Raw genomic sequence first — 23,124 nt, forward strand, 5'->3', positions numbered from 1 at the left:
GAGGGGTTGGTATCCCTAATCCATCCTTGTTCAAGGGTGAACTGTTTATAACCCTAGAATGCACACTAAAATCTTCATTGATAAGAGATAGCATCTAATGTTGAATAGCAAAATTCAGTACCATAAAATTAAAAGGTCACATACAAATGACTTCCACTGCATGAAAACTAAATTAAACGTGTTTCTCAATATTTAATTCCAGTATACACTGCTTAAAATAACAAGGCTTAGCCTTGTTAGCCTTTCCTACCTCCCCAGTGGATTTCATAGAATACAGTTGCTAGAATCCCTTTATAATATGTTTTACCAGATCTTTCTGATTACAGGTATTTTAAATTTGAATTATTTTGAATAGAGTATCATGAGATACAAAGTTTTAAAGCAAAGTACAATATAAAAAGAATTACTCTTATATACACAATAGTGACAGCTAATAAAAAATATAAATAGGTCCCAGTCTCTAGCTCCTGCTAAAATTATAGAACAGATCCAACAATCCTCCAGAAAATGAAGAGTTTTTAATTATAAATTTAATTAGAAAATCTTGGACAATACCACAACCTTGTTTTAATACCCATGGAGTTCAATAATAATTAAGCATGTAATTGAAATTACCACAGAATTACAGAAGACTTCTATTCAGTTTTAATTATCCATAAAAATTAAAGTGTAGTGAGTGCAGGGTGTCCTATGGGTCACATAAGTTTGAACAGGTTATCTTCTGTTGATTCAAAGTAATTCAAGAATAAAATGAAATAATATTTACTTTGGAGTCCTTTTCACATTTTTTACCTTGTACAAATAAGAAAATAGATGGGAAAGCACTTTGTAAACTGTAAAGCAGAAAACAACTATTAATCATTATTATGAACTATTTACCAATTTATAGTTTTTTTTTCCCCAGAAAGTAGAAATGTCTAGACTTTCTAAGATGGAAGGTTACATGGATGAGATAAGAGAATAGAAGTTCACATAAAGATATCCTTTGAGTTTGGCCCTTAACAAATGTGATCTATTTGAAGTTCATTAAGTAGGAGAAAGATTGCCCAAAAAGAAGAAATTTTTTAAAATGCTCAAAATTAGAGGCAGAATTTTCATTTTACTCAAGTCGGCTATGTTAAAGCAGGGACCACACTGGGGAAAAGTAACACAGTCCCGGACTAAAATGAGAGAAAGCCAGGTCTGCTTTCAAAATTGATGTTAAATTTTAACATCAATTAACAAGCAACTCTTGCAACCCAGTGGGCTTTTGCCAAATTTGACAGTGTTGCATTAAAATACATTTTTAACCAGAAAACAATTGTTGTCATACATCAGTGAACACAAGTATCTGGAGTTCTAGCAAAAGAGAAGTGAGAACAGGACTAAAATAATACGTGAAGAGATAGGAAAAAAACTTCCCAGAAACACTGAAGATCCACTCTCCAAACCAATCAATTCCCAATTAAAGACACTCCGCAAATTCTGAGCAGGAGAAACAAAAAGAAATCCACATCTGGGTACCCCATAATGAATACACAAACTACACTCCAAATAAAAGGGGGCACAGGGTAAGGGTCTTAAAAGCAGTTTGAAGAAAAAAGCAAAGAGCTATCAGTGACACTGAAAATCAGAAAATAGAATATTTTAAATATGCTGAGAGAAAAGAAGTGCCAGCTAAGTAAACTAAATCTGGTGAAAAGATCCTTTAAAAAAGACGGTTAAATAAAAACATATAAGAAACCAACTAAGGGGGCACCTGCGTGGCTTGGTCAGTTGAGCAGCCAACTCTTGATTTCTGCTCAGGTCACATTCTCAGGGTCATGGGATCCAGGCTTATGTGGGGCTCTGTGCTCACTGGGGAGTATGCTGGAGATTCTTTCCCTTTGCACCTCCCTACCCCCACCGCCCACATAGGCACTCTTTCTCTCAAATACATAAATAAATCTTAAAAAAAAAAAAGACAAACTAAAACTGCGAGCAGTTGCCACCAGTTAACCTTCACAAGAGGACATGGAAGTATGCAGAGTAGGGAGAAAGAAAGCAACCTCCTGCATATGAGAGGCAAGAATCAGCTTAGTGCACTGACATCTTCTTAAGTTTAAATATATATATAAAAATAAGAGACAATAATAGCTAAAGTAGGGGTAGGGAAATGTCAATAAAATTGAAGTGTTCTAAGATTTTTGCACTGTTCAGTAAGAGGCAAAGGTGCTAATTAACTCAGATATTTTAATTTCTACAGTTAACCACTCAAAGAGCAAAAACTGAGTGCATAATTTACAAATGAGTACAGGAAAAGAATGGAATGATTAAAAAAAATCAATCTAAAAGCATGGATGCCTAGCATACTAACTTTCTGTCTGCCTTCTTTTCCATTACTTGTATTTAAGACTACACTTAAAAAGAATTTTTTGCTATGGCTGCACCTCACATGTTCTGGTATTATTTTCCTTATTGTTCAGTTCAAAATATTTTTCCATTATCATTATTTTTTATTTTGGCCCATGGTTATTGAGAGGTACAATTTCATAATTTTCAAATACAGTAATTTTATTAGTTATTTTTTTAATGCACTGTGGTTAGAGGATGCGGTAATATGATTTAAAGTTTATTGAAACTTATTTTATGGCCTAGTGTAGGCATTGGCAAACTAATTTGTAGGCAAAATCTAGCCTACGGTCTGTTTTTGTACCAATAAGCTAAAAATGGTATTTATTTTAAAGGCTTGCTTAAAAAAGAAAATATGACAAACACTGTATATGGCCAGCAAGGCCTACAGTCTTTACTATTTGGCCTTTTACTGAAGTTTACCAGTTCCCGGCCTAGTATATGGTCAGCTTTTAAAAATGTTTTATTAGTGCTTGAAAACAACATACTGCCTTGAGTGTAAGTTCTTTACACAGTTTGTTAATTTTGTTGTTCAAATTTACCATTTCATTATTGGTATTTTTTGCTTGTTCTACCAATTTTTGAGAGGTATATTAAAATCTCCAGCTGTGATGGTAGATTTGTCAATCTTTCATTGTTGTTCTATCAACTTTTACTTAAATATCTTCAGCTTAGATTATTAGGTGCATATGAATTTAAAACTGCCATACCACTTTCTGAATTGAGCCCTTCTATCATTACGAAGTCTACTCTATGAATCTTAATACAACCAGTGCCACTTTTTTTTGCTTAGTATTTGCCAAATGTATTCTCTTTCCATATTCTTACTTTTGATCTTTCTGGAAAACTTAGCAAGCATGGCAAGAAAAGAAATGAAAGAAATACAGACTCAAAGAAAGAAAAAAATACTATCATATTTGCAGCTGATTTAACTATGTTAAATAGTTAACAGTTACAGCACATGTAACTGACAAAGGATATCATCTAAAATATACAAAGATCTCCTATGAATCCGAAAGAAAACCACCCAATAGTCACTTCAAATAGAAAAAAAAAAAAAATCAAATCACCAATGACATATATGAAAAGATGTTCAATCTCATTAGTGTTCAGGGAAATAGGTTAAAAAACACTGCCTAAGTTTATACTCTTGTTAAAATGCTTGCCGTCTGTTACAATACAATTAGTCAAATACAGATGAACGTATCTGCATGCTTTACATCTCCCTTTGTCATTTCTCTATCATCACCTTTACTACGTGTAAGGTTTTGTTTGTTTTATTTGCATATAAACAAAGTAGCGATAATTAACATCCCTAACTCTCTTATCACAGAATTATCTAGGTGGCGAGGGGGGTTGGGGGAGCGCTTTAGCCTCAGCTCTGTGCTCTGCTTCTAAGGGACCTTATGCAGCTTCTCTTCCTGTATTACCTTACTTAAAACTTGAGGTGACTGAACAAAATGAGTTCTAGAGACATTCCCTCGCCCCCACCCAATGTATTCTTAATTCTTAATGTATCTGCTTTTTCAATACTTTCTTTTGCATTTACTCTTTCATTCATTCTTTCACCAAATACCTTTCCCTCCATCTTGTATACTAGGCATAGGAGACATGAAAATAGACACAACCATCTCTGGTCTCCAGGGTCTCACAATATTTCAGGGTAAAGAAAAAGTTAATAAGTCACAGCAAGTCAATGCAGTGAGGGCTATAACGGAGGCACAAAGGAGGGTGCCTGGACAGAGGAGGAAGTGTGTGCAGTGAGATGGAAGGACAGTAGAATTTGGGGCAGGGAGTAGCATGAAGCATGAGGAAAGGGATTTCCAGGCAGAGAGACAAGTATGGCCAAAAATCTTGAGAGCAAAAAAGGAAAATAAGGCTTTTGGGGCTTTGTAGAGCATTCAGCAGGCCTCATGTTACATAAGGATCTGAGAAATTATCCAGTAGTAACACAGTGCCTTTGGGCAGCGAAGTGGTAGGATGCTGGAATTTAGAAAGATTACACTGTGAAGGGAGGAATGCTATATGGATGGAACTAGGAAACAAGAAAGGAGTAGAAAGATCAGTTAGAAGGTTATTATAATGGTATTGCAGAGAAATGAGAATCTGAAATAAAGTATTTGACAAATACCATTGTGTCACAATGAGAGGACCCACTACCCAGAATCAGGGGTTGAGAGAGAAAGACAAGAATGACTCCTGGGAGAAGTAATGAAGACAAGAAGTAAGCTTGTATCAGTGGAAATGCAGAGGAAGAAATTAATTTGAGAGAAATTAACGAAGCAGAAATGTTAGAACCAGCTGAAAGACTAGCTTCAAGGTTGAGGCAGGAGGAAAAGGAAGACCCTTCTATTTTGGCTTGGACAAATAAGTGAGTTGTGGATCATTAACCAAAATGGGAAAAATAAGTGAGGTGGATTGTTTTGGGGGGGGGGGTATAGATTTTTCAGTACATTGGATTGCAGGTGCCTGAGAACCATCTGGAGAGAGAAGTTTAATAGTTCTGGAGCCAGCAAGGAGTTTAGAGTGGGGAATAATAAGGATGGTGTGTCTGACAGTGTTATGAGTGCTTAATGTGCTTTACAATAGGTCTGTCCATGAGATGGGTCCTAGTGTCATCCCCACTTTCCAGAGGGGAGAAGCCTTTGGGACAGAACACTTAGGTAACTCATGCGAGGTCACCGTTTGGGTGAGTGCCAGAGCAGTATTTGAATCCTGACGGTCTGGATTCCAGAGGTTCTGTGTACCACTTCAGAGGGTTCACCTGTGAGGAGGCATCGGAAGCACAGACTGAAGCTGAAGGCCTGAGACAGCGGGAGAGGTGAAGGGGGTAGGGGGTGGACTAAGGGCAGAGTCCCAGGAAACACACATGGGAACACAGAAGAACAGGGTATGGGACGACTGACGATGGCCCTACAGAAGCCACAGGGAGAGAAAGTTCCAAGAATAGTGTCACTTGAGGCAAATATTCAAGTCAGATGGCAAAACCTGACAAGTTCTCACCATTTCTTAGGAAGAGGAAGTAGCTTCCTAAGAGGCTGGAGCTAGGTTGTGCTTGGTTGAGGAGACAATGAGATGAAGGGAGAGCTCCAAAAAAGCCAAGCTGTGAAAAGAATGACGGCTTTCGGACGTGGCTAGAGTGACACAAGTTTGGGGACTTTGTCATAAAGATAGGAGGATCCTAAGCATTCTTTCCTACCATTCTATAAATGAAAAAAGCAATATTCATAAAAACTTGCAAAAGTCTCAAAAGTTATAACAGTAGACTTGGGAACATCTTTTTTTTGTTGTTTTTTTTTTAATTGAAGTCTAATCAGCATACAATGTCATACTAGTTTCAGGTATGTGACACGTCGAGGTGACGATTCTATTTTTTTTTTTTTTAAACAAATCCAAAATGGTTTAATGTCATATAAGACGATTCTATAGGAAACATCTGAAGTCCAAAGTCATTCTTGTAGGCTGCCTCCCATCACCACATGTTGAGCTTCCGGTTACCCCCACTTAGCTCTCCTGGGCCTGTACCAGCTGGTGGATGCTCTCCTCTGGTTCTAGACACACCAGCCCTTCCTCAGATCTTCAGACACACTAGGCTCTTTGGACATGTCAAGGCTCTGCTGTCTCCTCTGGAAACTCTTGCCTTACCTTGCACATGTCTGGCTTCTCCTCCTTCTCCTCAAAGCTGCCTTCTCTGGAAGACACTTTTCCCCGGCCCATCTACGGAAGCCACGCTCCTAACCTTATTCCCTCTCACAGAACTCTTTTATTTTTTTTAATCATTTTTTATTATTATTATTTTTCCTTCAGGGGGCTCAATCCAATCTGTAATCACTTTATTTGCTCAAGTGTTAAAGGCTGCCTCTTCCACTATGCATCGAGATGGCAAAGGTGCCTGGCTCACTGGCCTCTGTGTCTTCAGCCCCTGGAAGAGTCCCTGGCAAATAACATGTCTCCAGCAAACAATTAAGTGAACTCGTACAGCCCGGTTTCTCCATCACTTTCCCCACCTGGGACCCAGCACGGCCTTTCCTCGCTGTGTTACTATACATCTGAGTACAAAAATACACATAGGGGATCCCTGGGTGGCTCAGCGGTTCAGTGCCTGCCTTGGCCCAGGGCGTGACCCTGGAGACCCGGGATCGAGTCCCACGTCGGGCTCCCCGCATGGAGCCTGCTTCTCCCTCTGCCTGTGTCTCTGCCTCTCTCTCTCTCTCTCTATGTATAACATGAATAAATAAATAAAATCTTTAAAAAATATGTACATAGACGTACCTACACACATACCTATAATCACAAGGGGGTAAACCGACATTCACTGCACTTTCATCAGACGCTACAATCGTTATCACTCCACTCAATTTTTACACGACGCTCTCGGAGAGAGAACGCACTTTCAAACGCAGCCCCGCCGGCCGGGTGACGGGACAGCGGAGGTTTGCAGGACTGGCCCAAGCTCACAGAAGTGGCGCAGCTGCGGCCAGAATCCAGCTCCGACTTCGGCAACAAAGCCGCGCCACCACGCACCTCAGCGCGAGGCTAGTTTGGGAAGTTCCGATTCACACCTGCTGCACCCAGGCCACGTCCTGGTCACAATAAATTCGACGTTCACGCCCCCCCCCCTCACCCCTCACCCGTCACCCGTCACCCCTTGCTCGGTGGCGGGAGGCGAAAGCCGGGAGCAGCCGGAGAGCTGAGGGCAACTTCCGAGCCCCGGCTTCCCCCCGAGGACGACGCCGGCAGGAGGAAGAGCAGGGATCCGAGCGTGGGCGACTTCTACCTCAGCCCCGCGGAGGAGGCAACGCGGGGCCTGACGGTGCCCGCGGCAGAAGCGGGCGAGTCCCGCACGCACCGCCTCAGGGGCCCAGGAGCTCACCTTAACTGCCACCTCCGGAGCCGAGTCCACCGCCACTGCCAGGGAGGGCTTGGTCGAAGCCGACTTCGTCAGGTGCATGAGCGAGTCGGCGGCTGGCAGGCAACACCGCCCGCCCTCACTGTCCGAGTCCGATTCGGACCCTGAGCCCGAGCCGTAGGACGCAGCCAGAGCTGCAATCGCAGCCGACATGACGGCGACAGACCCTCTGCGGAGACCAGGCCCGGGCGGAAGAAGCGGCTTCCAGGTCCTGACAGATGACCTGACGGATTATACACACACACACACACGTTATTTTACTTCCTTCGCTAACAATCCACTTACGGCACTTTAAGATGTACACAACGTGGTATTCGAAGACGCATAAGAGGGCTGAGAATACGGAGGCGCTTATCTAGGGAAATTAAGAGAAAAATTATGCAGTCCCTATAAACTTCCAGGACCTACGAGGCCAGACGAAAGACTACGAGTCCCGAAGTGCCTCGAGGCAGCCAGGTCCTACACTCCCGGCGGGCAGCGCGGCGGGAAGTTGGCAGAGGCGCGATGGGAAGTGTAGTTCGGGGGGAGGGGCGGGGCGGGGCCGAGTGGGCGGGCCCCCCGCGGCCCCGCCCCCGGACGGAGGGTTCATTCAATTGGCTCTCATCTTCCCTCACTCCCCGGCCGAGCGCTGTTCTCTCCATCCCCTTCCCCCAAATTGAGGATCGGGCAATACCATAGAGCCTCAGGAAATGGGGGGGGAAGCCGTCTTCCTGCCCTGCGCCGGCTGAGGGGGCGGAGGCCGAGTTCTCCACCGCGGCGGCACCTGGGCGCTGGGAGCTGAAGAGGACAGTGAGGACCTTGAGTTGGAGGACCTTGAGGGGTGGAGAATAGGTCCTGATGGGAGGGACGGGAGATTAGGTGGCGAGGCCCCGCGGTCGCCCCCCCCGGCCCCCCCCGCTGCAGGCGCGGATCGCCGCGCCCGGTTGTGGAGCGTCGCGCGCGGGGAGGGGGCGGGTGGGGGGCGGCGGCGGCGGCGGCGGCGGCTCGCGGCGTTGTTCGCTCGCGCGTCGAGCACACGGTGGGTCCGGCGGCGCGGCGGCGTTCCCGGGAGCCCGGAGCCCGTTCCGCTGCGGAGCCCGTCGCTCCCGGAGGCTCTGAGGTGGAGTCGCGGCGGCCGAGGGGGCACCGAAGCATGAAGACGGGGTAAGGCAGAAGCCCCCCCGCCCCCCATGATTTCACGGTGAGCGCGAGTCTCTCAGGAATCGTGTTTCGGGGGCGGGCGCTGCCGCGGGAGGAACAACTCCTCACCGGCCGGAACGCACGGAGGCGTGTGTGTGGCGCTCCCGCCCGGTAAAGGTGACGGGGATGGGCGCGCCGCCCCCGCCCCCCCTCCGGCCGCCCACCCGCCAGCCGCGCCGGGGGCTGAGGGAGACGCCGAGGGAGACGGCGGCCGCCCGAGGTGGGGGCCCTGCAGGTGTCACCTGGGCCGCCGGGCACCCCCTGCGGCCCCGGGGGTGGGGGCGGGGGCGGGGAGCCCCGGCTCGCGCGACGTGCGGGAGGCTCCGCGAAGCCGGCCGGTGCGTTTGCGTGTGGGCGCCGCGCGTCTGTCTGTCACGGCCGGAAAGGTAAGGCGACGCCCCGGGGCCGCCCGCCCCCTCGGCCCCGACGTCGGCCCGACTCGCCCATTGTGCCGCCCGGATCATCATTCAACTCCGCAGCATCCATCCATCGCACCTTTTCCTTCCCGTTTCTGATTTCCCCTTGCCAAAGCGTGCCCCCTAGCTTCGGTGCGCTCCGACGCCGCCGGCAGGCGCTCGCCGCGGGATGCGCGGGGAAGGAGCACGCGAAGGAAGGCGCATCCGCGCATCCCATCGCGGCCCGAACCCTCACAGCCTGGCTCCGATTGATCCAGCCGGTCAACTGATGTAGCTAACCCCCGGCTAGCGAGACGCTCGAATAGGACCCGGTCTCACCCCGTCGCCCACCCCCCCCCTCCCCCCCGTTTCCGCAGGAGGGGAGCCTCGGCTCACAATTCGATGTCTTCTCCGGTGGTGGATCCGCGGACCCGTTAAGTCCTGTGTCTCGCGCGGTAGTTGATGCGTCGGTCATCAGCCCCGTCTCCTGTGCCCACCTTCAGTGTGCGCGGGGGGCAACTTTCATCTAAGGGGTGGTAGTACTATCGCATAATTAGAAACGCCGTCTTGCCTCTGCTCCCAGGGGCGGTTTCGGCCCCCCCCCCCCAAGGCGTTTGGCTTTCTGTTAGCAAAGTATTTTTTATTTTACGGCGAGTGTTGGAAGAAAGGACTATGATCTACAGTCTTCTGGAGTCTTGAATGAGAGAAGTTTTGGTGTCTGGTTGTTTTTCAGTAATAGAATATTTTATTGCTGATCCTAGCCTTCAGTTGAATGAAAGGAAGCCTTTCATATTTCAGGTGGGGGGTTTTTCAACTGCCAATAATGAGCATTCGCTAATTCCTCTAATTTTATTTTATTTTTTTTAAATTCAGTTCTTTGCAATATCATGTATTTAACATGACTTGCTGTTAGGATATTCTCTCTCTCTCTCTCTCTCTCTCTTTCTCTCTCTTTTTTTTTTTTTTCTAACTTCTCTCTCCAAGGATGGGCAGGCTCCAGTTTTGCACGATCTACCTGAAAGATGGAATATATTTCTGAAAATGGAAGGAACAACTGTTGGTTACTTGATTATGATGGTAAAAACTGTCTACCTCTTCTTCCTTAAATGATTCACTATCAAAAATAAGTGGGTTTTTTTTTTGTTTGTTTGTTTTTTGTTTGTTCTTTTGGTAAGCCTCCCCTTCCAGCTTCTCTTGTTTAAGCTTGTTGCCATAACCCTCTGGATAAAACAGAATTGCACATAGGCATCGCAGAGGCAGTTGTTTTAAGATACAGTAATTGTTTTATGGCATTTGGAAGTGGCGCACATATAATATAACTTGATAGCGTAGTATCAGGTGATTGGTTAGGAAATGACCTTGCAATTTACAAAATGGACACCTCTGTGCCTTAGTTTCCTTATGTGTAAATGGAGAAAATACTCATTTATGTCACTGAGTAGTACGCATAAATTCAATATAGATGTTTTCATAATGCTTTTAAGGAAAATTTAGGTATTTAACTGATGGATGATGAAAATATTTCAGAGTTAAGTACAAGGATGTCATTAGGATATTCCGTGGCATTTTAGAATGGCTGATTTACATTGAATTTTGCTTGGGAAATCATGGCTCTATATTGAAAAAGGTTTCTCATCAAGAGTTTCTATTAATTGCAAATTTAATGGGCATTATAGTTGATATCTATTTATAGTTATAACTATAGATGTAGTTTATATTGATGAAAAAAAGTTATATGACTTGGTAATAAACAAGTACAATCTTGAATTAAGTTAAAAAAAAAAAAACAGAAATTGAAATATTTGCAGGTGACATGGCCCGAAATACATAGTTGTGGTCATTTGTAAGGTATGATATGAAGTTTTATTATTCAAGTTTGTAAATAATCACATATTCAGATGCAGTGTATTAATATTGTATCATACTATATTTAATTATACATTTTGCTTCATTTTCAGAATAGTTTAAGGTATCTATTTCCAAGTGTTTGGTTTTCAGTATCACAGAGATGGTAATAGTAGCTTTTGATTTCCTTACTGGAGTATTATTAACTCAGTTAATTTTCATAGCAAAAGCTACTGTTAAGATATTAGGGCTTTTTATCAAAGCCATATTTTTGGTTACTTTGTGGGGAAGCCTCATATAGATAAGTTTATACAAATGTCTTTAGAATTACCATTGTGTAGTTTCTGTTTTTGAAAATGAATTTAATTAGATTTTTAATGTTTTCTCAAATGACCAACTTTAAATTCAGCTGTCATTATCACTTGGGTAAATACAGTTAAAGGGGGTGGGGGTGACTGGGTGGCGGGCACTGAGGGGGGCACTTGACGGGATGAGCACTGGGTGTTATTCTGTATGTTGGCAAATTGAACACCAATAAAAAATAAATTTACTATTAAAAAAAATACAGTTAAAGATTTTTCTAAGCTCTTTGAGGACAGGAACTAACCTGAGTCTTATTGTCATAAATCCAAAGTTGCTAGCATAGTGTTTAGCAAATAGTAGGGGCTTATTTTTGTTGTTGTTGTTGTTGTTGTTGTTGTTGTTAGACAAATAAAATGAATGGGTGGAGAATACCCATTGATTTAATAGACTAAATATAAAATTTTAAAAACAGATTTGTCAAACACACTGTAATTCATGAAACATAGCTTTATCTCAGGAGAAAAGAGAAAATGTTTTAGAGGTTTTTTGAACTTTATTTACCTGTTCAGATAGAATTCCTTACCTGTGCATTTTTTGAAAGAGTACAAAATACCTATATACTACAATGTGGGTTGTCAACCTTTCATTTATAAAATTATTAATTTTACTTCTTTTAGGTCACTTCATTAAAAATATGCATTAAAGTTGTTTTGTTGTTTTTCCTAAATTAGATAAGTTTAAAAATGTTTTTGATTCTTTTTTACTTATATCAGCTTTCCAATGAAATAATATTAAAAAGATGTATATAAGATATATCCTGTGCTAAATGTGCCTGACTACCAAATTTTAGAAATAAATGACACCTGAGGTAAAGCTTTTTATAAAATGAAGAATCTTGTATTTTTAATTTATCACATTCAGTTTATAATATTGAGTCTTTGTGTATTGCTGGTTCCTAATTTAGCATGAGATCTGTATTTTAAAACTTGTAAAATGGTTTAGAACTTGGAACTTTCTCGAAAACAATATGCTTGGTGGTTAGATTTGCAGACAGCCCACCAAATTTAACCCATAATGTACCTAAATTACAAGATTTATAATACCAACTGTATTAATAGTAATTAGGATAAATATATTGGAAATACTTACACTATGTACAACAATTTTTCTTTGGGAAAATCCATTCAGAATTTTCCTTGAAATGCCAGGAATACACTTCTCTTGTGTTAGATATGACATTATTAGGAATTGTTCTCTAACACCCACTGGATATGAAGTGGAGGATCTTCCTCAGTTCAGTGTTCCTTACATTATATGGGGCAAGAGGTGAGAGAATGAGAGAAATTGGAGCTAGGGTCTTCTGTGTGATGTTTGACAAGTCATTTTACTTTTCACTTTTCAGGGTCTTTGGTTTTCTCAATTGTAAAATGAGAAGGTTGAAGTAGATAATCTCTGAGTTTCCTTTCAGTTATAAGTAAAATTCAAAGACATTTCTTTTTAAAAAAAAAATTAATTTACATATACATAGAGATAGGCTCTCAGTTGAGCCCGGAGCCCAATGCAAGGCTCGATTCCAGGACACTGGGATCATGACCTGAGCTGAAGGCAAATGCTTATTAACCCATTGAACCACCCAGGCGCCCCTCAAAGGCATTTTTTTCTGATAGTTCATTTTTCCTTTCTAATGTTACTGCTTATGTACCTCCTCTCAGAGAATTTCTCTCCTCTGAAACTACCTCTGAAAAGATTATAGTCTTAATCTTTTTCTCACATGCTTACTCTTGGAAGCAAGAATTTTTAGGGTTTTTAAAGGAGTTCTTTGTAATGTTTGTCATTGCATCTGCTTTTATTTTTATTTTTTGTTTTTTAACTCCTAGTACCACCAAGAAACAAAATTAAGATGATTTGCTTTGGTCTCTTCTTTTAAGTTTTTTACTGACAGCTTTTGAATAAAGTCAAGTTAGATTTTATTTATTCTTTGTAGAAAAATCATATCCAGTGAATCTCCAGAGAAATTTTTTTTATAAGGAAAATATTGGAACTAAAGTTTTGGAGTGGGTTTATGAAAGTAAAGCGATGGAATATGGCTTGGGAATAGGGTTGTCACATACGTATGGGATATCCTGCATTTTTATTTGTTAAATCTGGCAGTCTTACATTGAGTGCTCTGGAACTTTGGGCATGGCAGGAGGGTTGGAGGCAGAATGAAAGAGTGAGTTCATGGATTCCTTGAGAACAGAGACAGTTTTTATTGTTGTTTTGGTTGATTGTTTTGTTTTGCTTCATTTTTGTGTTTCCAAAACTTGTTGTATAAGTTAAATGGATAGTGAATACAGTTAGTACAGAAGAGCAGGTAAGTAATTTTCTTAGGTGGAAAGATCAGGATGCTCTGAGAAAAAGGGTCATGAAATGCAGCTATGTTGGTCATACACATTGGAGTATTTTAATTAACTTATCTGGAGGTTAATAATATTCAAAAACAATAGGTAACGTGTTTTTCTTAATGATAAAAAATAACACATGCTTGCTATATATACAAATCACTCTATAGCTACCATTATATCATTTTATTAAATTGGTATCATAGTCCTATTAGAATTTAATGGAAGAAGAGAAGTAACTGAAATAAACAAGTTTATTCTGCTCAGCAGAAGCACAGCTTCTCTGAGAATCACTTTCTCTTCCTTTTCCTCAGTAAGTTACTGTGGAACTTGATAACAGTAATTCTGCTAGCCTGCTACCCTTCCCCTCATCTGTAATTGGTCAGTCTAGTGGTAGTTACCACTCATCCTATGCTAAACCAATTATTAGCACATAATTATCGAAGGCCAGCTGGGTGCCAGAAGTCTACAATGGAGAGCAAAACAGAGGTCTCAATTCTCTTGGATTCACAGTATAGTAAGAGAGACAGTTACTGAATAAATACACGTATCTGTAATCAGGAATTGCGGTGAATGCTGTAAAGGAAAAAATAGGGAACCTAATTTACCTTGGGAGTCAGGGAAGGTTCTTCGAGGAAATATTAGTGGAAGTTAGCTATGTAAAAAAGGAGAATGCAAGGGGTACGTGCGTTAAGCAGTCTTGAGGTGGGAGAGAGCTTGGTAGGTTCAACTAAGAACTAAGAAAAGGGCAAAGTAAATAAAACTCAACTATATAGCGAGCAAGGGGGATTGTGGCCTAATGTGATAAGATTGTAAAGGTAAATGGGCCAGATATGTAAGGTCCACGTAAGTCTTGTTTCAACTAGGGTTGTGGATTTTATTTTCAGTGTATTGGGGAAAGCCTTGTAGGGTTTTAATCAGGTTAACAAGTGGACCAGATCTGTCTTTTAAAAAGATCGCTCTGGGAGATTCAGTCACAATTCTGCCCAAGTCTGGTGTTTGTTGGTGCAGTTCTATACTTCTGCACTAAGCCGGGAAGACACTTAAGAGCTTTTCCTGAATCCTAAGTGCCCAGAGGTTTGACTGCTTTGTTTTTGCTCTAGTGGCTGAAACTGTAAGATCTTCAAACCCAGAAACTGGTATTGTTTCTTGTCATGTGAACTAGATAAACAGGGGCATTTGGAAGAAAGAACGAGAAGCTGATACACAGTCTTGGCTGTGTTCACCTGTCTTTGTCCATGGTCCTGAGATTGGGTTAAATACCACTCTTTAAACTACTGGTTCTAATGGAATTCTGAGGGAGGCAGAGGTTGGGTGTAGTTGATACCTGTTAGGTGATGATGACAGCAATGCTTTATTTTGGGTATGTTTGCAATGGTACGGCTTTTTGCCATTTTTTTCTCTTAAGTAACAGTTACTCAGGTCTACTCTAATAAATTAATGTTTCTATACTGACTTAACTCATTTGAAGAGAAAAAGAAAAAGCTTGCATGTCAGGGCATAGATTAACTTACTTGATTTTTCTACCAAAAGTATGAAGTCTGTCATTTTTTTCACATTATGCTACAAAAGTAAGTTTTTTTGTTTGTTTGTTTTCCACTCTTTAATAACACTCTGTTTTCTTAAATGTGTATATATTTTTTTGAGGAAGGATAAATTTTGTAATGTGCTAGAAATGATGTTGGAACATTGTGGAAAGGTTAAGGAAAAAAGGAACAGGAGAAGCATTTTATATTTTAGTTGAGGATGAACACTAGCACTTATTTACTCTAAAAACCAAAGTAAATGCCTTGTGTGATGACATATCATAATATATGGCTAGAAACTTACCAATTTTGTTGATATTTTCAAAGAATCTTGTGGTTTCATTTGCTTTCTTTGTTGATTTTTTGTTTTCAATTTTGTTGATTTTTCTGCTTGCTTTTAGGTTTATATGCTATTCTTTCTATAGTTTCTAAGATGGAACCTGAGAGGGATGCTGGGGTGGCTTAGGGGTTGAACGTCTGCCTTTGGCTCAGGGCGTGGTCTTGGTCCTCTTATTGAGTCCCACATCGGTCTCCCAGGTCTCCCAGCGAGGAGCCTGCTTTTCCCTCTGCCTCTCTCTGTGTATTGCTCATGAATAAATAAATAAAATCTTTTTTTAAGAAAACGATGGAACCTGAGATTATTGATTTTAGATCTTTCTTCTTTCCTTCTGTATGCATTCAGTGCTATCAATTTCCCTCTGAGTACAACTTTTGATGGATTCGACACATTTTGATAAGTGGTATTTTCATTTTCACTTATTTCAAAATATTTTAAAATTTCTCTTGAGACTTCTTTGACCCATGTGTTATTTGGAAGTGTGGTGTTTAATCTCCAGATATTTTGGGATTTTCTAGCTGTCTTTCTGCTGTTGCTCTCTATTTTAATTCTGTTGTGGTCTGAAAGCATACATTGTATGATGTCTATTCTTTTAAATTTTGGAGGGTATGTTTTATGGTCCAAAGTGTGATCTCTCTTGGTGAATGGTCTATATGAACTTGAGAAGAATGTGGTTTCTGCTGTTGTTGGGTGAAGTACTATATAAATGTCAATTAGATCCAGTTGATTGATGGTGTTGTTCTGTTCAGCCCTGTCCTTACTAATTTTCTGCCTGTTGGATATGTCAGTTACTTATAGAGGGGTGTTGAAATCTTTATAATAGTGAATTCATCTATTTCTCGTTAGAGTTCTATCAGATTTTTGTTTCACATATTTTGGTGCTCTGTTGCTGGGTGTATATACATTAAGGATTGTTATGTCTTCTTGAAGAATTTACCCCTTTATATTATGAATGCCATTCTTTATCACTGAAAAATTCCCCAGCTCAGAAGTCTGCTTTCTCTAAAATTAATATAGCTACTCCCTCTTTCTTTTGATTAGTGTTAGCATGTCTCTATCCCTTTACTTTTCATCTGTCTGTATCTTTATATTTACAGTAGTATCTTGTAGATAACACAGAGTTGGGTTTTTTTAATCCACTCTGAAATTCTCTTCTAATTGGTATATTTGAATCATTCACACTTAAGGTTATTGATATAGTTGGATTAACAGCTATCATATTTGTAACTTTTATATTCTTTACAGTTATTCTTTGTTTCTTTTTTTCCCTCTTTCTCAGCCTTCTCTGGTTTTAATTGTGCATTTTATATGGTTCCATTTTCTCTCCGCTCTTAGAGTACCAATTATACTTACTTTTTTTTTTTTTCAATTACACTTACTTTTAAAATGTTTTTTAGTGGTGGTCCTAGAGTATGCTGCTTAATATAAATAACACATTGCCAGTTCACAGCTGTTGAGGTTTTTTTATATGGAGAATTCCCAGTTTCTCTCTTCCATCCCTTATAACATTGCTGCCATACATTTTACATATCCATATGCTAGAATCACCTGGAACTTTGTGGCTATTAGCACTTTAAACAAACAATTATGTTAGATTCAGGAATTTAAAAAATGAAGATTTTGTCTCCCCTTCATTTATTCATTCTCTGTAGTTCTTTATTTATGTAGATTGTAGTTTCTAAGCTATGTCATTTTCCTTTTCTCTAGAGAACTTTTTCTTGCAAGGCTGGTCTACTGGTGACAAATTCTCTCAGTTTTTATTTGGCTGAGAAAGTCTTTATTTCTTTTCATTTTTGGAAGATAATTTCTCTAATGACAAAATTTTATGTTGGTGTTTTTTTTTTTTCAACACTTGAAATATTTCATTCCACTGTCTTGTTTGAATGGTTATGGATGAGAAGTCCAACATAATTTTTATCGTTGTTCCTCTATAGGTAAAGTGTTTTGTTTTGTTTCGTTCTTTCCTGATTCCTTTCAATGTTTTTCTCTTTGTTTTTATTTTTTTCTGCAGTTTGTATGTACTTAGGTATAGATATTTTGGTATTTGTCTTTGCTTGATATTTTCTGAGCTTCATGGATTTATGGTTTGGCTTCTGTCATTAATTTTGGAAAATTCTCAGGTATTATTACTTCAAACATTTCCTCTACTCTTTTTTTTTTTCTTTTCTAGTATTTCTTACATATCTGTTGCACTTTCTTTAATTGTCCATAGTTTTTGAATAGTCTTTTTTTAATTCTCTTTTCTCTTTGCATTTTAGTTGGGGAAGTTTCTATTGATACTTCTTTGAGCTCATTGATTCTTTCCTTAGCTGTGTCCAGCTTACAGTTATCCTGTCAAAGGCATTCTTCATTTCTGTTACAGTTTTTTTTTTATTTCTAATGTTTCTTTTTGATGGGTTCATAGAATTTCCCTCTCTCTGTTTATATTCCATTTGTTTATGTTGTTCACTTTTTTCTATTAGAGCCCTTGCCATGGTAATCATAGTTATTGTAAATTTCCAGTTTGATCGTTTCAAATCCGCTGTATCCAGATTTGGTTCTGCTGCTTTGTCATTGCTGAAAATGCTTTTATTTCTTTTAGCATGCCTTATAGTTTTTTGTTGAGAGCCACACATGATATGCAGGATAAATAATAGAAACTGAAGAAGGTAAGTCTTTTGTATGAGGTTTTATATTTCCCTAACTGGGAATCAGGCTGTGTTTATTGTTTGATGTTGCTGTAGGTATCAGAGATTTCGATTTCCTCTAGTGTTCTTGTTTTTGTTTCCCTTCCTGTCTTCTGGTTTCCCTAGAAATACCTTTTTAAATAGTCTGAACCTTGTAGTTTTTTTTATTCTTAGTTATAATCTTATTATTGTGTAGAGGCCCTGTTGATATGGTGGTAAGGTGTGGGAAGTGGGGAAATAGTCTATAATCCTAAGTCAGTTTTTTTTTTTAAGACTTTATTTTTAAGTAATCTCTACACTCAACTTGGGGCTCAGATTTACAACCCCAAGATCAAGACTAGCGTGAGACTAGGCTGCCTAGGACAATGTTTTGAAAGAAGATATTATGATTTATTGATAATTCTGAGAAAGGGGGCAGAGTTGATTCTGAGGAAGATAGCTAAGTAACAAGTACACCTTAAAACTTAAAGACTAAATTGATGAAATAATATGTTGATAGGGAATATCGTTCAACTCAGGTTAGAATACATTAGGTTTTATGAAGATAAAGACTGAGAAAAATAAGCAAAGCTGTTTTTAATTAGTTCTGCAACTGGGCAGGCATTCAGTATATTCCTAAAACTCTTGATAATCAGATAGAATTTAGATATTTCACTTACTTCAATATTATTCTCCAAACAACTTAGTAATTTTTGAGGTAACAGTTTTTTAGTGACTTGACACTCAAAAGTGATCCATGGACCAGTAGCATCAGCATCATATGAGAACTTGTTAGAAGTGCAGAATATTAGGCATACCCCTTACCTGCTGAATTGGAAATACTGAGTCAGTTTAACAAGATCCCTGGGTGACTGGCATATACATTAATGTTTGAGAATCTCTGACTTACTGTGCTTTAAATTTTGCAATAGAGAAAGACCATTGTCAAGGTTTTCAGTTATTTTTATGGCTTATGGTTTAAAGAGAGAAGTGCATACTGGCTTAAGTGTAACTTTACCAGTATTGACAAAATTGTGCTAACTAATGGGATATACTAATCTATTTTAAAAGTCTTATATACTCGGGGCACCTGGGTGGCTCATTTGGTTAGATGTCTGCCTTTGTCTCAGGTCATGATCTCAGGGTCATGGGATGAAGCCCCAATTTGGTCTCCCTGCTCAGCAGAGAGTCTACTTCTACTCCCTCTGCCCTCTCCCCCTACCACTGTACACACTGGCTCGCTCTCTCTCCCTCTCAAATCTTTAAAAAATAAAAATGAAATAAAATCTTATGTGCAAATCTGATTATTTATAGGTCAAAATTGAAATTTAAAAAAATTTGGTTAATTTTTTGTTGGTTAATTTTTAAACTTGTAAAATGTGGTAATGTCTATATCTACACTGAGAATTGAGATATTCCATTTACATGTCTTTTCCAAAAATTATAGCTTCTCTCTTTAAAAGTAAAATTTGTATTTTATTTTATTTTATTATTTTTTTTTAAATATACATATTTTTAATTTTTATTTATTTATGATAGTCACACAGAGAGAGAGAGAGAGGCAGACACACAGGCAGAGGGAGAAGCAGGCTCCATGCTCCGGGAGCCTGACATGGGATTCGATCCCGGGTCTCCAGGATCGCGCCCTGGGCCAAAGGCAGGCGCCAATCTGCTGCGCCACCCAGGGATCCCCAAAATTTGTATTTTAAATACTTTATACAGGAATAGTCCTGAAAGTATTATACAGTTCTCTGTTTCCTTAAAAAAAGTATATGGATTGTGATATAGCTTTTTCTTAATGACAATGATACCCCTGTCATCTACTGAAGCCTTATATGTATAGGTGCTTTTGGGTTAAACTGATTAATTAACTCATTATGAAAACTTACTGTTAATTGTAGTTTGTTGTAATTCAAAGATGTTGGTTATTAGGGAACATAGGATTATTTATCCATATAATAACTTATCCTACCTTGCTGGCCTATATTATTGTGTTTGATACTTTAATTTTTTTTTTTAAGATTTTATTTATTTGAGATACAGAGGAAGAGCATGAATGGGAGGAGGCCAGAGGAAGAGGGAGAAGCAGACTCCCCGCTGAGCACAGGGCTCCATACAGGGCTCCAAGTGGGGCTCAATCCAGGACTCTGAAATCATGACCTGAGCCACCCAGGCACCCCTGAACTTTCTTAGTATTTCTATCAATATTACATGCCTACTTCTAGCTGCTTCCCCTTCTAAATTGTTGGCTTCTGATATACTACATTCTAGGAAACCAAATGAGATTATACATCATAGGAAGGTCTTGGCCTCTCCATTAATTAATTAATTAATTAATATTTATTGAGCAGTTGTTAAGTGCCATGTTCTGCTAAGTGTTGAGTATTCCAGTAGAGAACAAAATCCTTGCTCATATGTGGCTTAAATTCTTGTGGGGGAAGATAGGGAATAAGCAAATAGCAATGCAACAAAATGATAGATGGCAATAAGTGCAGTGAAGAAAAATAAAGCAGGGCATAGATATAGAAAGTATAGGAGGAGCCACTATGTTAAATAAATAGGGTTGTTAAAATGAGGGGAGCAGAGACCTGAATGAAGTAAAGTGAGATATAATAGTTTTTAAAAGAAGAATACAAAAATTTAAGCACAGACTGGGCCTTCCTCTTTATGTAGAATCTCTAGGTATTTACTTAAGGTATACATTTTAAGTATACCTCAAAACCTACGGTTTTGATTTTGTTGTATAACATGGGAACCAAAAGTATGATTACCATCACACCATCTAAGAATTTTTATGCTAACTTCTGGGTTGAAAGGCAGGCTGAAAGATGAAGTTTAGATGATAAAATGTTGGAACTTTTGGAACGTTGAAAGGTTTAAAGGACCATTATAATACAGTAATCTACATTAGAATTGCTCTAGAGGGGATCCCTAGGTGGCTCAGTGGTTTGGCACCTGCCTGCCTTCGGCCCAGGGCATAATCAAGGAGTCCAGGGGTCAAGTCCCACATTGGGCTCCCTGCATGGAGCCTGCTTCTCCCTCTGCCTCTGTCTCTGCCCCCCCACCCTCTGTCTCTCATGAATAAAAAAAAAAAAAAAAAAGAAAGAAAGAATTGCTCTAGAAAATTTAGGACATAGATTGATTTAAAATAACCCTGTAACAGATGTGTGCTGTAAACAGTCATCTGAAGAAACAGAATGGCTTCGCCCTTTGGCCGTACTGCTTCTGACTTAATAGTGACACCAGTAATAATATACTAAACAGTACCATTTTTTGAGCCATTGTTATATGGTTGGCCCTGTACTAAGCATATGTGATACAATCTTCACAACCATCCTACAAAAAGGTACAAACTAAGCTAATTTTTATGAGATACAAACTAAACTTTAAGCATAGATTGAGGCAGAATCTTTCAATACTAGCCAAAATTGAATTGTCCTCCTAATGCTTATTCATGACTCAAGCTTTCTCTAGATGTAAGGGGAAAATGGAATTATTTTTACTTATTTGTTAGGCAGCAAAACTGGAGGTATATGTTGGAGATTGGTTCCAGAGTTCAAGCCATGCACAGAGTAAAAATAGTGTACCAAATTAGTGTGTCATCAAAGGAATTAAATGAAAATGACTATATCATATTCCTTTGATGAGCTTGCAGTTATTTTGCTGGTAATTCACACACAATCAAAAGATCAGCAAACTGATTAGTAAGGAGTTCAGTACTTTGCTTTAATTTAAAGGTGTTCTCAAGTTCTAAGTATAATGTGCTGCTGTTACTGGAAATAGAAAAGTCCAAAGAATGAGTAAACTTTCTTTTTGGGGAGTCATGGAAAATGAATTTAATCTTGGATGTATTGAATTTGGGTTAAATGCTTGTGTTGTCTGGCAGACTGATAGCTCAGGGTTAAATATTTACAGGGATGTTGGGGTTGTTTGTAGAAGTAATTTTGAGGTGATAGTTCAAGATTTAAAAATAGATGGATTTATGGAGAAGAGAAAGAGTGAGGTATAACAAAACTGTTGACTAAGACTTAATATTTTCAAGGTTAAGAATTAAAAGGAGAACCAGAAGAGGAATGCTGAAGGTATGGTCAAAAAGGATATACTATGTTGTATTCTGATAGCACTGTTCTTTTGGGACCACAGGAGGTAAGATCTTGTGGTCTGGGGTCCTTTTCCTTTGAAAAGGAGTCTGAAATGGTAGTGAAGTAGGAGGGGAAGCAAAGCCAAAAGGATGTTGATGGTTTTGAAAATAGAGGAGAATGAAAGGATTGCAAGGACTCTAGAAGGACACAAATTTTATGATGAATTGAAGGGGTAAGATAGAATATTTAAATCAGAAAGAAACATTTCAGAAATGGAGGTCTTTGAGGTAGAACTGTATAAGAATCTGTACGGGGATCCCTGGGTGGCGCAGTGGTTTAGCGCCTGTCTTTGGCCCAGGGCGCGATCCTGGAGACCCAGGATTGAATCCCACGTCGGGCTCCCGGTGCATGGAGCCTGCTTCTCCCTCTGCCTGTGTCTCTGCCTCTCTCTCTCTGTGTGACTATCATAAATAAATTTAAAAAAAAAAACCTTTAAAAAAAAAAAAAAAGAATCTGTACGTAGACACTTCATGTATTTAGTAGAAGGGAACGTGCTAACTCAATCCTCAGGTTTGGAAGTACTGACAGTGGAGCCCTCAAGAGAAGTGGGGTACACTTTGAAAAGCCTTGCTCTAATCTACATGCTCCTAACACATGATTTGGGGCTGGCCAGCAATACATGCCACATCATCTGAGGTGGAAATCTTGGAGGGAGGAAAGGAGTCATGGACTACTAGTGAGTGCTCAATTATAAATGTATTCTTGCTTGCAAAAATATATCTTATTTCATTGTGATAGAGGCAGCCAACATCCATGTACCTAATATCTAATAGATCAGTGTTAGTAACATAAAAATCATCATTTTCATTGTCAGTCTAGTCATGGAAATAAATGAAATTAAGCATGTGTCTCTACCGATTGGTCTATAAAGGATTTAGTTTCATTAATTAGCATTAAAAAGAAAATGTAAATTTCTTTTTTGTAATGTTATACTAAATACAGAAAGATGACATTAATGACCTGTCATCAGTTGAACATGAATTTTAATATATATTCCTTGTAGTGGGGATGGATTTATGATTCTCCAAGTAATTTTAAATTCATTAAATTCACTCATTAAAAGTCTTACTGTTATGTGAGAGGTCATGTTAG

General features: G+C 39.6%; 2 protein-coding genes across 7 annotated transcripts in view; one reads left to right on the top strand and one right to left on the bottom strand.

Moving 5' to 3' along the window:
• Window positions 1-7,472, bottom strand: part of CDC40 (cell division cycle 40) — a 51,998-nt gene extending 44,526 nt beyond the window's left edge. The window contains exon 1 of the mRNA XM_041766163.1: window positions 7,244-7,472. Coding sequence (XP_041622097.1) covers window positions 7,244-7,432 — 189 coding nt within the window. The 5' untranslated portion in view covers window positions 7,433-7,472. The remainder of the gene's footprint in view (window positions 1-7,243) is intronic.
• A 420-nt stretch (window positions 7,473-7,892) lies between these two features.
• WASF1 (WASP family member 1) overlaps window positions 7,893-23,124 on the top strand; it is a 65,519-nt gene continuing 50,287 nt past the window's right edge. For 2 of the 6 annotated variants that reach the window (XM_041745983.1, XM_041746405.1), the window contains exon 1: window positions 7,893-8,459. The gene's annotated coding sequence lies outside the window, so the exon portion shown is untranslated. Of the gene's footprint in view, window positions 8,460-8,807; window positions 8,845-9,245; window positions 9,287-9,531; window positions 9,652-23,124 lie in introns of those variants that run through there. The other 4 variants (XM_041746058.1, XM_041746321.1, XM_041746150.1 and 1 more) reach the window with 4 other exon arrangements.

Source organism: Vulpes lagopus, chromosome 1 (assembly GCF_018345385.1).
Source record: "Vulpes lagopus strain Blue_001 chromosome 1, ASM1834538v1, whole genome shotgun sequence".
NCBI lineage: Eukaryota > Metazoa > Chordata > Mammalia > Carnivora > Canidae > Vulpes > Vulpes lagopus.